This window comes from Hyposmocoma kahamanoa, unplaced genomic scaffold (genome assembly GCF_003589595.1).
Source record: "Hyposmocoma kahamanoa isolate Upper Pololo Valley unplaced genomic scaffold, ASM358959v1 93, whole genome shotgun sequence".
In the NCBI taxonomy this organism is placed as follows: Eukaryota; Metazoa; Arthropoda; class Insecta; order Lepidoptera; family Cosmopterigidae; genus Hyposmocoma; species Hyposmocoma kahamanoa.
In genome coordinates, this window is record NW_020654810.1 from 20,496,919 (window position 1) to 20,510,641 (window position 13,723).

General features: G+C 39.0%; 1 protein-coding gene across 1 annotated transcript in view; it reads right to left on the reverse strand.

Annotated features, from left to right (window-relative positions):
- The window catches only part of LOC113237106 (protein scarlet), a 28,906-nt gene that overhangs the window by 5,345 nt on the left and 9,838 nt on the right, over positions 1 to 13,723 (reverse strand). Inside the window, exons 8-13 of the mRNA XM_026473372.1 lie at positions 11,296 to 11,491; positions 10,782 to 10,913; positions 7,985 to 8,212; positions 5,658 to 5,793; positions 5,103 to 5,208; positions 2,810 to 2,910 (exon numbers count right to left, since the gene is read on the reverse strand). Of these exons, the coding sequence (XP_026329157.1) occupies positions 2,810 to 2,910; positions 5,103 to 5,208; positions 5,658 to 5,793; positions 7,985 to 8,212; positions 10,782 to 10,913; positions 11,296 to 11,491 (899 nt within the window). The remainder of the gene's footprint in view (positions 1 to 2,809; positions 2,911 to 5,102; positions 5,209 to 5,657; positions 5,794 to 7,984; positions 8,213 to 10,781; positions 10,914 to 11,295; positions 11,492 to 13,723) is intronic.

A 13,723-nucleotide genomic window follows, 5' to 3' on the forward strand; every position in this document is an offset into this window, starting at 1 on the left:
TCTGCAACTCTCTTTCTGCTGCATATCAATGATATATTAAATCCAGGTACCTTTGCGTATGCTGATGATAACACAGTTGTAGATAGGTATTTGACCAATGCAAGGGTCAGTGGACAGGAAATCCAGTCTTGTCGAGAGTCCATGGTTAGCCGTTTGGATTTGACACTCAAAGCAGTATCCGATTGGGGCGATGCCAAATTTAACGTTACCAAAACGCAGGCGTATTTATTCACCACAAAACGGAGTCCCTTTGAGCTGACTCCGACTTTTCGTCGTCCAATTTGTACTTCGGCAGATACATTGAATCCATGGCCGATTTGAAACATTCAGCAAGGAAGCTTGGGATCCTATCCAGGGAGAGGCGTTACTTCACACCGGGACAAGCACCATATCTTTCTACGTTAGTTTTGATTATAGTGACCCTCCCTACCTACCTTTGGGGCACACGAGAAGGACACTATAACCTGTGCGCGCACAGGAACCTTACTAGTTCAGTTTCTGACCCCAGATCAGCCAGTGTACAGGGTTCTTACAGACCTCTGTCACTTGACTTCATCCGGTTCTTCGAGAGGCTAGTGCCTCGGGTGAGCCGCCCCGGGTACACATACAGTAACCTCCCTATTTTTCAAATAGGTACCGGAGCTGTGGGCGCGCTCACTTCCCGTTGCGCTTTGTACAACTAGAAGTTGCCACCGTTAAGCCGTCGACTCTGAGTCCACTACCAAAATCTCCTCATTGGTGGCGGAGCTGTAAGGCACGCTCACTTCCCGACGTCGAAAATTGACGTCTCTCCAGTTCTCAATAACCTAAGCGGCTGGAGCTGGCTCTACTAGCTCTCCGGGCTAGTGCCGGAGATGCCAGTCGCAGTGTCTTCGACAATGTCCGGACATAGCATCCAACTTAAAGGGCAACTTACGTACCCCGCGCGTCTCCTCGCATACAAGCCCACAACTAGACCGCTACTAAGACGCGCTAGCTGCTCACGAGATACACGCCCCGGACACATGCAAAACCGGGGCAGATAAACATGCCCGTCTCTGCAGCTAGCCACAAGCCCCAGCGAGTCCATACCCAAGTCCGGGTCCGCCAGAGGTGCGTCTCGACAAAGGAGGGCTTGACACAGACGCCCGCTGTACGCTGGTCTTGCCGTCGAGTCCGTAGTCTCTCTGGAAAACCCTATCTCTCGGGTCGGTAGATAGGGACATCTCGGGTCGGTAGATAGGGACAGTTGCTTCATCTGTACTAAGCACAAGTCCGGTCGTGCATGGAGTACTGTTGCCACCTTTAGGATGGCTCTGTTATATATCAACTGGCCACCTTTGATTCAATTGACAACCGTGCCAAGTAGATTAGTGGCTCGGAATTACTGGAAGCGAAGCTGCAGAGCCTTGAACACTGCCGTAAACTTGCCAGCTTATCGGTATTTTACAAGATATATATCACTGAGAGTGTGCGATGGAATTACACGATTTAATTCCGCTTTCCCCTTTCTATCACCAGGGGACTAAGCGTAGACTTGGGTTGCACCTCTATGTTGTGGATATTCCAAAGATTCGCACGAAGCGTTACGCTTCCATATTTATATGGCGAACGGCTATGGAGTGGAATTCCCTGCCTGTGTAGACTTGTTCCTTGATCGTTATTACTTGGGCCTTTTCATGGCAAAAGTGTATAGGCATTCATTCATCGTCGACCTCATCGTCACTTTCCATCAGGGGAGATGAAGGTCAAATGCGAATTTACATTTTACAAAAAAAAGTTTTATCTTAGAAAGTAATTTTCTGGCGTCGCCATTTTCACATATACCATACGGAAGCGTGCGCGTGCGTACGATCGGAGCGCCTGATCGAGCTGAATCGAGGAAAAGCGTGGCCGCGCTCATGTCTATATCATAATAATCTCAGTGTAGAGCACTAAAAACCGACGTCCAAAGACAATCAAATGAATAGAATATTTTCTTATTGGCACCACTTCTGAAGTACCCTCTTTCCAATAAAAAAAACACATCAAAATCGGTTCACAAGTCGCCGAAGTTATCGCATAACATACATACAAAAAAAAAACAAAGAACGTACAGCCGAATTGAGAACCTCCTCCTTTTTTGAAGTTTGTTAAAAATAATGTACAAAATGCTTTTTAGGAGAGAGGTTAATATTTTCTATGAACTAAACTGGTCCATACATTCTTTATGCTTAATTAGGAGAGATAAAATTTTCTACACAACACATAATTTGTCCCACGTAATTCGTATTTAATTTTATTATATTCATGTGATTAGGGGGTTATATACGAAATAGGAAAATGATACCGTGCTTAGTTTAATATTTTATTTAGTTTATGATCTTTACAAACCTCTCTTGCTTGACTTACATTCGTCAATCTCTTCACTACGTACTCCAGCCTTTTAAGAACAGTCTCAATTTGATCTGGGAATGTTCTTCGTGGCCATCCTCTTCCAATATATCACTATATATATTTCTTTCGTTAATTTACATTCATTCATCCGCTCCATGTGCCCAAACCACCTCAGCATACCCTTTTCTATTTTTGTCACTATATCCTCTTTCAAACCACATTGTTCACGGATCACATGTTCTTCACTCTGTCACACAGCCGCACACCAGATATTCTTCTGTGGGATCTCATTTAAACGCATTTTCTCTATTCTCATTTTTCTTCTGCCATACCCAACACTAACATAACTACATACAATACATTAGCGTTGCAACCAACACAGCACAGTATTATTTTACGGACCTAGCTAGATTAAATAAGTAGGTACTAAGCTTATTAATATATTATTACTTACTGATATTCTGTACACCATCCCACTGTATAATGCTCATTGCTTCATTGGAGTACATTAACCAGGATAAATGCCGGATCCAGGATACGTATTTTGGTATCGAACTGCAAAAAATCAATCTATACTTAAAAATAAGAAAGAAGAACTAGTAGCCGTTGGCTTTTGTTTTTTACTCTTTCTTCAGCCATAATACAAAACGACCGGACAATCTCACAAGTCTGTCATAAATGTAAATCTAATAGTATAAACATAAATCTTAAAACAGACCGCGTGCCGTGCAGTCGCTTCCGTAATCACATCTGCGCGTGACGGTCAGTTGCAACCAGAGATGGGCAGTGGGTTAAAGCCCATTCAATCCGCCCGGGTTTTAACCCATTCTACCCAATTTCGTAGGCGTAAACCATTATACGCAATAATACGGAAGTTGCTATGGTTGGTTAAAAGTTTTTTTAGACGAAAGAGAAGCAACTCCTCACAATACCCACCTTGAAATTGTGTGGACTCTCACTTACTACTAGGAATGCATTAGGTACGATTCTATTTTTGTGAAAATCGATTCAAGTGTATAAGATCTTTTTTTTTTAATATATAATAGACACACGCTTGGTCACAATCTCACCTGACGCTAAGCGACGATGTGACCGACGCCGACGATGGGACGCTTTTGCCTAAAAAATGCCTACTCACTCTAGCCTTGAATAGCCCCAAATTGTACTTTTCGGGAAATACAGAGAGTAGAGCATTCCATTCCTTTGCCGTACGCATCAGAAAGGAGTAAGCAAAGCGCTTAGTGCGAATAGGTGGAATATCAACGACATAAGAATGGAGTGCTCCGGACCTTCTAGTCGACCGAAGGAGGAACAGTGAGGGCGGAACCAAATTGAAAAGTTCCTGCGCACACTCCCCGAAATGTATCCGATAGAAAACCGACAAGCAAGCTACTTTTCTGCGATGATCGAGATTTTGGAGCTTCGACTCCACAAGAGGATTATTGTTAATAAGTCTCTTTGCTTTACGCTCCACCGAGTCCAAGGCAGCTAACTGGTATTGGGCAGAGCCGTCCCAAAGGTGGCAGCAGTACTCCATACAGGATCGAACTTGTGCTTTATACAGATGTAAAAGCTGTTCAGGTGTGAAGTACCGCCTGACCTTGAAAAGTATGCCTAGTTTTCTGGCAGCAGTTTTTGCCAAGCACTCGATGTATCGCCCAAAGTTGAGGTTGGATGATAAGTCCAGACCAAGTAGCTCAAGGTGGTCCCTTATCGGCACGGATACACCTCGGAAAGTCGGAGTAAGGTGTAGGGGACTCCGTTTTGATGAGAAAAGACACGCCTGTGTTCTAGCCGCATTAAACCTGACCCTGTTAGCATCTCCCCAGTCGGAAGCAGCTTTCAGACTCAGGTTCAACCGGGTGACCATCGCCTCTCGCTTACACCGGATCTCTTCGCTGTTGTCTCGGGCGTCTGGCACATAACTCTCTACCACTGTGCTGTCGTCTGCGTACCCAAAGATACCTGGCATCAGCAGCAGGTCGTTGATATACAGCAAGAATAGAGTGGCGGAGAGGACAGTTCCCTGAGGTACACCGGCATTTATACCATGATGAGCAGACGAGTAACCATCTACAACTACACGGATTGACCTATCCTTCAGAAAATCGTCTATCCATGTGCAAAAGCCAACAGGAATTCCGTAAGCTGGAAGCTTGTTTAACAGGCTATCATGCCAAACCCTATCAAAGGCCTTTGATATGTCGAGAGACACGGCAAACTCGCTCTTTATATGTATGGCATACGCAAGAAGATCCCCAGTAGATCGACCATGGCGAAAACTATACTGTCGATCACTGAGGAGATCGTTATCTTCGAGGTATCCAAGGAGACGACTGTTCAATACGCGCTCCATAGTCTTACAGAGTATGGAGGTGATTGCGATAGGTCGATAATTAGATGGGTCGGTATGATCTAACGATTTTTTGTATCAGTAATTTGAATGCAATTTTCAAATTAATAGGAAGGCAAAATATTGTGTGCAAGCAAATAAACATTCTGTGATAATATCATTACATTTGAACAAAATTCGACATAAGTACAAATTTTTAGTTGTAAATAGTGTTTACCCTCGATTTCGGGCATTTGGGATAGGCTATTCTAAATAGGTAACAATATTAATTTGAATTTCAACTAGATACTTAGAACTGATCGCCGCAAACTGGATGCATTGATTTGAGTGAAATATAGAAGAGTATTAAACAATCTGGATAATTTGTAACCACTGCCATATAAGATCATATTACCTCAACTTGACGAAAAGACCGGAAGTCATCATGAGAGAGTAGTCAAAGGGTACGAGGTAGGCGATAGCGATGGGCATGGATCCAAAAGCGCATGAGAAAAAGCACCCTGCAATAAAAATTATATGTTTTTATCATACCAAATAACGGGACGAACAAGGCGTGCACCTGGTGGTAAACGACACGACTGGCTATAACAATTGCAATGCCACTCAGAACTTCAAATCGCAAAGATCTGAAGGACATTTCCACTGCGCCTGTTACCCTGAGACATAAGTTGACAAGTCCTATTTGCCCATAATATGACCAGCACCCTTACCCCTCAAAACAGGAACGCAGTAATGCTCTCATTACTGTTTCGCGGCAGAAATAGGTAATGTAGCAGTACTTCCCTGGACGAACTCTTTCATAAAAAGCTCTACTGCCACTTTGAGCATAAAGAACTACCCGTGGAAGAATATATTATTTTTGTCATCCCAGGTTTGGGTAACAAAGACAGTAAACGTGTTAAGTATGAACTTACCACAGGCGATTTGCGTTTAAGTTCATACAACTTACCACAGGCGATTGCCACGTTAAGCACCATGATGGCAATGAAGACTGTGAAACTGAAGGCGTACAGCGTGCTTCGGAGACCAGCTATCCAGTACACCACCAACGTGAAGAGGGTTGGTTCAACTATAAGCCCTGGGAACTGCAACAATAGATAAATAAAAATAAAATAAAAAAAATGAATAATATAATTGACCTCAAATTTCTATTCGCCATATTGAAGTTCTGTCTAAGGATAAAGTTTTTTAAATAAATTAAAACAATATTTAATATTATTAATTCGTATTTGTTTATTCACACAAGCTTATAACAGTATTTTTTATATTCACGTTAATCGATTGTAATTTATAACATAATTTAAGGTAAGCACTTAGATATGTTATCAATAATTATATCTTGCATTATATTTGAAATTACTAAAGTTTTTTCTTCAAGATTCTGTTTTATCACCGAATCAGAAGAAAGAATCTGTGTATTCCTTTTATCGTCGTGTTTACGCTATTTATCAATTTATCGAAAATTATCTGTGCTTCGAATGAACAGGAATGTCATTACAGTAGTGAAAATTGTTGCAATCAGACATTTATACCTTTTAACAAATTTACATTGGTTAGAGCATGTAATATTGGTTAGAGTAGTTGATGAAATCAGAAACAACAGTGATTAAAAAGAGAAATAATGAATGAAAACAGTTCAAGTGACAACGACGTTAACAGAAATGAAACAAATAGTTCCAATGATGTGACTCGAAACAACAGACCCGACAGATTCAGGTACACATACCAATTAGACCACTACATACTCAACGCCATGTTGATAATAACTAATGATTTCACACCGGAAATAAACGTTACAGTCTGGAGGTTAAAGGAAACTTTTGAAAAATTTCGATTCGAAGTTGAAATGATTTTTAACACAGCGGAAATTATATACCGCCGCTGTGAAGAATATTTCAGACGCGATTTTACACCATATGGAGCATTGGCAGTGGTTGTGATTCCTAGAAAATGCACTCCCAACATTGAAGAAACAATATTTGAGGAGTATATTATACAGCATTTTAAGAGTCCTACTCTTAAAGAGAAACCTGTGATATATATTGCCTCGGATAACACCTTATTTCCGACAAGAAGATTGGGTTCAATAAATCATTGTCCCCATATCTTGTCGCTGCGGTTACCGAATTTGAAACAGTATCCTTTTGAACATACGCCTTTTTTCGTTAATCTAATAGATCATCTTAATGGCATGGTTAACGGGGACGATCTAGAGAAAATGTTTACCAATGTTATTCGCGAAGCAACGGATCGGATCAATGATGAAAATGAACGTAATAATGAGTTAGTTTTCATAAAGACATCACCTTATGGTGGATACTTGGTACCACGATCAATATACCCAGAATTAAATAGTACTTTGAGTAAGCGGATACTCTTATACAGGAGGTAGTAGAAGCTGAACAGTAGAGATGACAAACAAAATTATCATGTTAATAGGTAATAAGGAATCTTCCCATGAACCACATTTGTCGACTAATTAGGAATACTTGGAGAAAACTTATCAGCAGTGGGATGTACAGTTAAAGGTGACTATTCAAGTGGCACTAAGTCTGCTGTGGAAACGGACACCTCCCAACCTGGTTTCGAGAGCAATTATGACCAGGATGTGATTTTAATCGAATTCTCAAATCGACTTCGCACCTTCGCACAAGATGTGCACAGTTCATACAGCACTTGCTCGTATGACCTCGTGCTCTAATTCCTGTACGAGAGAAGATCTTTACGCGGCCACAAATAGCGCAGTCAAGTTGGCAACATACTATTCAGTGGAAAAATGTTCATTTTGAAACAATTATATTTTTCTGAAAAAGAAATATTTTTCCGGATATTTTTCTAATATTTTTCCTTTATTTTCCACATTTGACGTTGACACCTGTCAAAAGTTGAAGTTGCTGAATGAAAACGATGGAGCCATTATAAAGGATTTTTTTCTGTTGTGAAATCGTTTTAAATCTGGCTTTTAGATATACAAGGTTATTTTGTAATTCACGCTAAATAAAACTAAGATATTTATCTACGTAGAACATAAAATGAGCCTTCGAAAATATATTTGTGCAATTTTTCACTTTTTCCAATTTTTCCGGAAAATTACCTTTTATTAATTTTTTTTTAAGTTAAATTCTTTTCATTTTATTGTTTTTTGTTTTTGCGTACACATAATGTTTTATGCACACGCGATTTTACATATATAACACTCTTGTTTGCAATGACGTGTATGTGTTGTCTTCCAACTTGTCAATAAGGCGTATTTGATAAATAATTTATTAAACTTACCAACGCAATCATCCTAGCGATATAATAAATAGGTGTAGAGTACAACCCAGCTTTCAATTCTCTGTGGAATAAAGGAAATTCCTCAGGGAACATGTGGAGGACAGAGTACATTGGGCTGAAGGTGTTTTCTGCTATGATGATGAAGAGAGCCCCTTGAACGTCTTGGATACCGGCTTGAGTCAAACGTGCTGTGCCCAGAAAGCACAAGCCTGCTGTAAAAGCTATAGCCTGAAACATATTATACAAATTAAGTTTGCAAAAAGTGGTACGTAAGATTAGGAACAATTTTTGTACTTACTAAAAAATTTTCTTCCCAGATACGATACTATATTTAATTTGTATATAATAAAGTCGTTCAAAAGATTTGAAACACTCCATTTACTTCATAAAAACTATAGGTTACTCGATATCTTTATGAATGGGGAACCCCCTTGACATATACATATAGTCAGGGCTTGAAATATTGGTATTTTCAGGAACCGATACCACTAACCTTGGTGCAGTATCGGTACTTGCTATGCTATCTGTATAATTTATACCTGAATGGTTTTTAAAACTCAAAAAACGCTTTTCTCATTGTAAAAAAGATTCCTATTTTTTATTATATCGAATAACGGGACGACTAAAGCGCCTCTACCAGAAAATGAACCAGTTTTATTTATATATTATCAGAATTATTCGTAGAATCAATGGAATTACGTATTTAACTACGCCTGCACGCCATCCAGCAAGCAACAGCTACAAGGACAACTAAATAAAAATTATAAAGGCGCTGAAACACATTTGTTTCCTCGAAAGCGGGAACAAGGAAATATATTTATAGTAAAATAAATTCTTACTTTACTTTATTTGCACTTCTTTTTGTAGTTTTATTTCAAAATTATATTTTTTCTTTTTAACTTCCTTTATTCGTATTAAGATTACGTCATAATGAAATAAATTTATGTTTATCTGTATTAGAGAAATCCTATAATTTCGGATTAAATATTATTATTTTATTATGATAATCTTATTATCGAAATATGAACTTTGTTGGTCTTAATCGTAATTCCCTTTTGGGAGAAAGGACTTTTCAAAAAATTTCTTTTACTATTAAAATTTTATAGCAATCCTGTTTGATAAGCGATATTACACAACCCCTTTAAAGGTTGGCCATTGCTCTTTTAACATCCTGTATAGATTCCTTAAATGGAACGTCTTATACTGGCGTCCTTATAATTTGGTTTTACGGCTTTTTGAAAATTGTGACAAAGATTTTCGAAACCATTACTAAACCGTTACCGAACCTATTACTCAAACTTATGATTAAAAGACGAGAGATGAAATATGCTGCTATGAAATCTTCTTTTTCTTAGTGTGCCGCTACGAAAGTTGGCGACCATCATAGCTTTTCTCATTTTTGAAGCTGCCACACGGAAGAGGGAACACGTGCTAAGATGGAACCAGTCTCTCAGGTTCGTCAAACACGAGGTTTTCCTTCTACCTCGACTACCTTTTTTTTTACCTCAACTACCTACGCTTTCCGTGTACTTTCCCTGCATTATTAGTTGAAGAATCCGGTATGTGTTGCCCTTCATTACGTGGCCAAAATACTTCAGTTTTAGCTTATGATGAAGTACAAAGCCCTACATAAGGAGATAGGACAAAGAGTGCTGCATGACAAGCTTATTGAGGTTCTCAGCAACATATGACTTGATTTCAAAGATTTGGATTTCATTAGGAATCTATGTATATTGGCAGCAGAGAGCGCGTGTACGAGTAGACCACTGACAGTAGGGTAGACATCATGCGGGGAGTTAGGCAAGGTTGCATACTGTCACCAGTACCATTTAATATGTATGCGGAAGCAATATTTGCAGAAGCCTTAGAAAACTCTGAGGAAGACATCGTAGTAAATGGCCACGTGCTGAACAACATACGAAATGCTGACGATACGATATTACTGGCGTCAAATTGGAATGATTTGCAGAATTTGCTTCGGTCTATTGATAGCATTAGTGCAAGTTACGGTCTCAGCATACACTTAAAAAAGACGAAGATCATGATAGTTGGCAGATCACAACATCTTACAACAAAAGATCCATTCTTACAAATATCTTGGCTGCATCGTAACGACACATGTGATCATAACGTAGAGATCAAGTGTTGTATAGAACAAGCACGTAACGCATTTCTAAAGTTGAGTCACAAGGGTGCGTTTGGCAGGTTGCTACGTGTTTTCGGTTCTTTGTATACCTTAACTCAAATATTTTGAGTTAAGAATAACTCCTTAGAAGCCTTTGAAATGTTATTCTACAGAAGATTTTTAAAAATATCGTGGACGGATAGTGTCCAATGAAAGAGCATTGCAGATGGTGAATAAGAAATTAAAGATCTTGAGTACTATCAAAAATGCATACTACAGTACTTTGGTCATATAATGCGTAATGTTAAATACGACCTTCTCCGACTAATTTTGCAAGGAAAGCGACCACCTGGAAAAAGGCGTACTTTGTGGCTTAACAATCTCCGGACATGGTTCAACCTGAGCACATTATCCGTGTTTCATGCAGTTCTGTCTAAAATACAGATGGCCTTAATGGTAGCCGACCTCCGGTAGGAGATGGCACATCAAGAAGAAGGCTAAACCGTGTCATATGTTGATTGATAAAAATGTGATAACAGTTCCCAAAGCCTCTACGGCTTTGTTCTTTGTTCACTTCTATGTTTACTGTTTGTCATTAATTCATAATTTTTCGAGTTATTTATAATTAACCCCATTATAGACGAATGCATACATAGACAAGTATATTCTTACCAATTTCTGGATTATACGCAAGAGTTGCACTCGTGGATCTCGGACAATGACCAAAAAATGTCGATACACCAACCACATGATTTTTGTGAAGAAAAATGGCATTTTTAAATCATCCGAGCATTCTTTTGATTCCTGTAAAAGAAAAAGAATTACATATGTATTTCAGTTCGTGTATATATTTTTTCATCATCACTCATCATCATATCAGCCAAAAGACGTCCACTGCTGAACATGGGCCTACCCCAAAGAATACCACAACGACCTGTCCTACGCCGCTTTGCGCAGCCTCCACCAGATCGCGGTCGCCACTCGAGAACTTTTCGGTCCCATCGGCCATCTGTTTTGCGAGTAATGTGCCCTGCCTATTGCCATTTAAGTTTTGCAATTCTTAGGGTTACTCTGGTTCCCTTATATTTTGTACAATTATACACTTTAGTATCATAGTAATATAATCGAGAGTCGAAATCGAAAAAAAAGCTTCCATATTCGCTAAGTATATATAAATCTTGATCACCTTGCTATCATGGTCCATAAGATGAAATTCTAAGTGTATTTCCATGTCTAACTCTTTAGCGGCGTCGCTGACGGCGAAACAGTCGCAGACGCGCTTGATGGCCTGGCGGGAGGCAGACTCTGAGCCTGGAGTCAACGCCAGCAGTTTGATGAAATAGTCCGTCGGATTGTAGGTAAGGGGACACTGGTAGCCCAAACTGGAAGGCAAGGAGGGATGCTTATTAGAGCACGTTCATGAGCGAACTCGTGCTTAAATAAAATAACGCTTTATTGCAGAATACTACGATTTTGTGGATAATAGACAGTAATACGATTTTGAGGACTGAATCAGAAACTCAAAAAATCCATTGCATGTGACACGATAATCCCCGGTTGCGAAATCGGAAGACGATACGCGTCCTTATGAGATGTAACAAATCGCACATGAAACCTAATACTGTTGTATCTCGTAAATTATGGAATTGAGAAAACAGAGTAGCAGTTGTTTTAGTAGCAGTAAAGCTTCTTGTGAAAGAGTTCGTCCAGGGAAGTACTGCCGCCTTACTTATTCCTGCCGCCAAGGAGCAACGTAAGGATTACTGTGTTTTGATTTTGAAGGGTAAGGGTGCTGGTGAAATTACAGGCACAAGGTTCGTGTCAACTTATACCTCAGGGTGACGGACGCAGGTCAGGTCTTTGTAAGCTATGAGTGGCACTGTAACTGCTACATCCTCGACCTCATCCTCACTTTCCATCAGGTGAGATGGAGGTCAAATGCGCACTTATTTTTTATAAAAAAAGCGCTGTAGCTTAACACCAGGCGACTTATTCATCCAGCTCTTAATATCATAAAAATCACGATATAAATAATTTTATACTCTCGTTCATAAGTAGATAGCTAATTGTCATGTATTAAATAAAAATGATTTTATTTTATTTATTTATACATTTTAGGAAAATTCACGGACAAATAATACAATTATAGTAAACTTAAATATGAGTAATCCAATGCCATTTACGAATTTCCACCTACATGAAACAATATACAGTGCTTAGCAAGCCAAAAAGAGATTACAGGAGAATACAAAGAACGCAGTCAAGTAAATAACATTCATTCCGTACCTACACCAACAAAAAAATTCTTTCAAAATCTGATAGCTCTGCCACTGAATATCGACATCATTGTATATATATGTATTTAATACACAAGTATTTCGAATGGAAATTACCATTCCCTTAATGTCCTGTCGAGTTCTCGAGAAGCCAGGAAGTCCTATTAGGGTCACTTGACTAACCTAGATTATTAACTGATCACAATCGTATTACATCCAATAGAATATTGTCAATCATATTGTTGAGACGCCAGATTATGGTCTTATATAAACCTATTGGTAAGACTCAGAGAATTCTCGAAGACTTTTTGTTATATGACCAAAAAACGAATCGAAAGAATTTATAGGGAAACAAATTTAATTAAGGAAAAAACATTTATTATAGCACGCTATGACACGACGTAAAGAACAAAACAATAATCTAATGACTTTTCAATAAAAAACAAAATCGACCTCAAAAATGTTTGTATCTCTGCTTAAAATCGCACGTGTGTGTAGAAGTTGCTGATTAGCGATTGCATTGCTACTGCATCGCTGTTAAAAATCGCTGCTCATATGCGTTTTCGCTGTCTTTTATTTTCATTTACATCCATGAACCAAGTTTTATTGAAATCGGTTAACGGAACTCCGTGGCCGAACGATCATCATGCTCGACTGCCACGCAGAGGTCCCGGGATCAATTCCCGGGCCGGGAGAAATATTTGTATGGCCTACATTTATTTATCTCGTGAGTTTGGATGTAATTTGTGGTTGTGTATGTGTATGTGTCCATGGTACGCACGATACAGGGTTTGTGGGTTTGGAATGTTACGCGATAACTCCGATTATAATAATAACGAAATATAATATAATAACGAAAATTTTTGGACCGATTTTGATGATTCTTTTTTTGTTGGAAAAAGGGTACCTCAGGAGTGGTCCCATTTCAATTTGAAGAAAATATTCCATCTCTAAGGGAGGCAAACTGGGGGATGAATGACTTTTGAGGTCGGTTTTTTTAGTACAGAAATTATTGAAAGTCGGTTAGAAAATAGAGACATTGCCGTGTGAATGTGGTGGCGCGTCCAATAGGATCTCACTCAGTTTGTGACCCGGTCTGAAGAGCACAGCTCTGTTAATCTCGAGGCCCTTCAGTGTACAACGAATGGAAATTAATGAAACCACTCAAAAATCACATTTCTGAAAAAGACTTTGTCCTTCCGACTCTACGTTTGTACGCAATTTTAACAGTGGAACAAAATATAACAATTAAAATATAAGAGCTTCAAAAGCTAAATAAAAATTAATGAATTAAATTTTTATTGAATTGATATTCAATTATTTTTTGTGAAATTACTC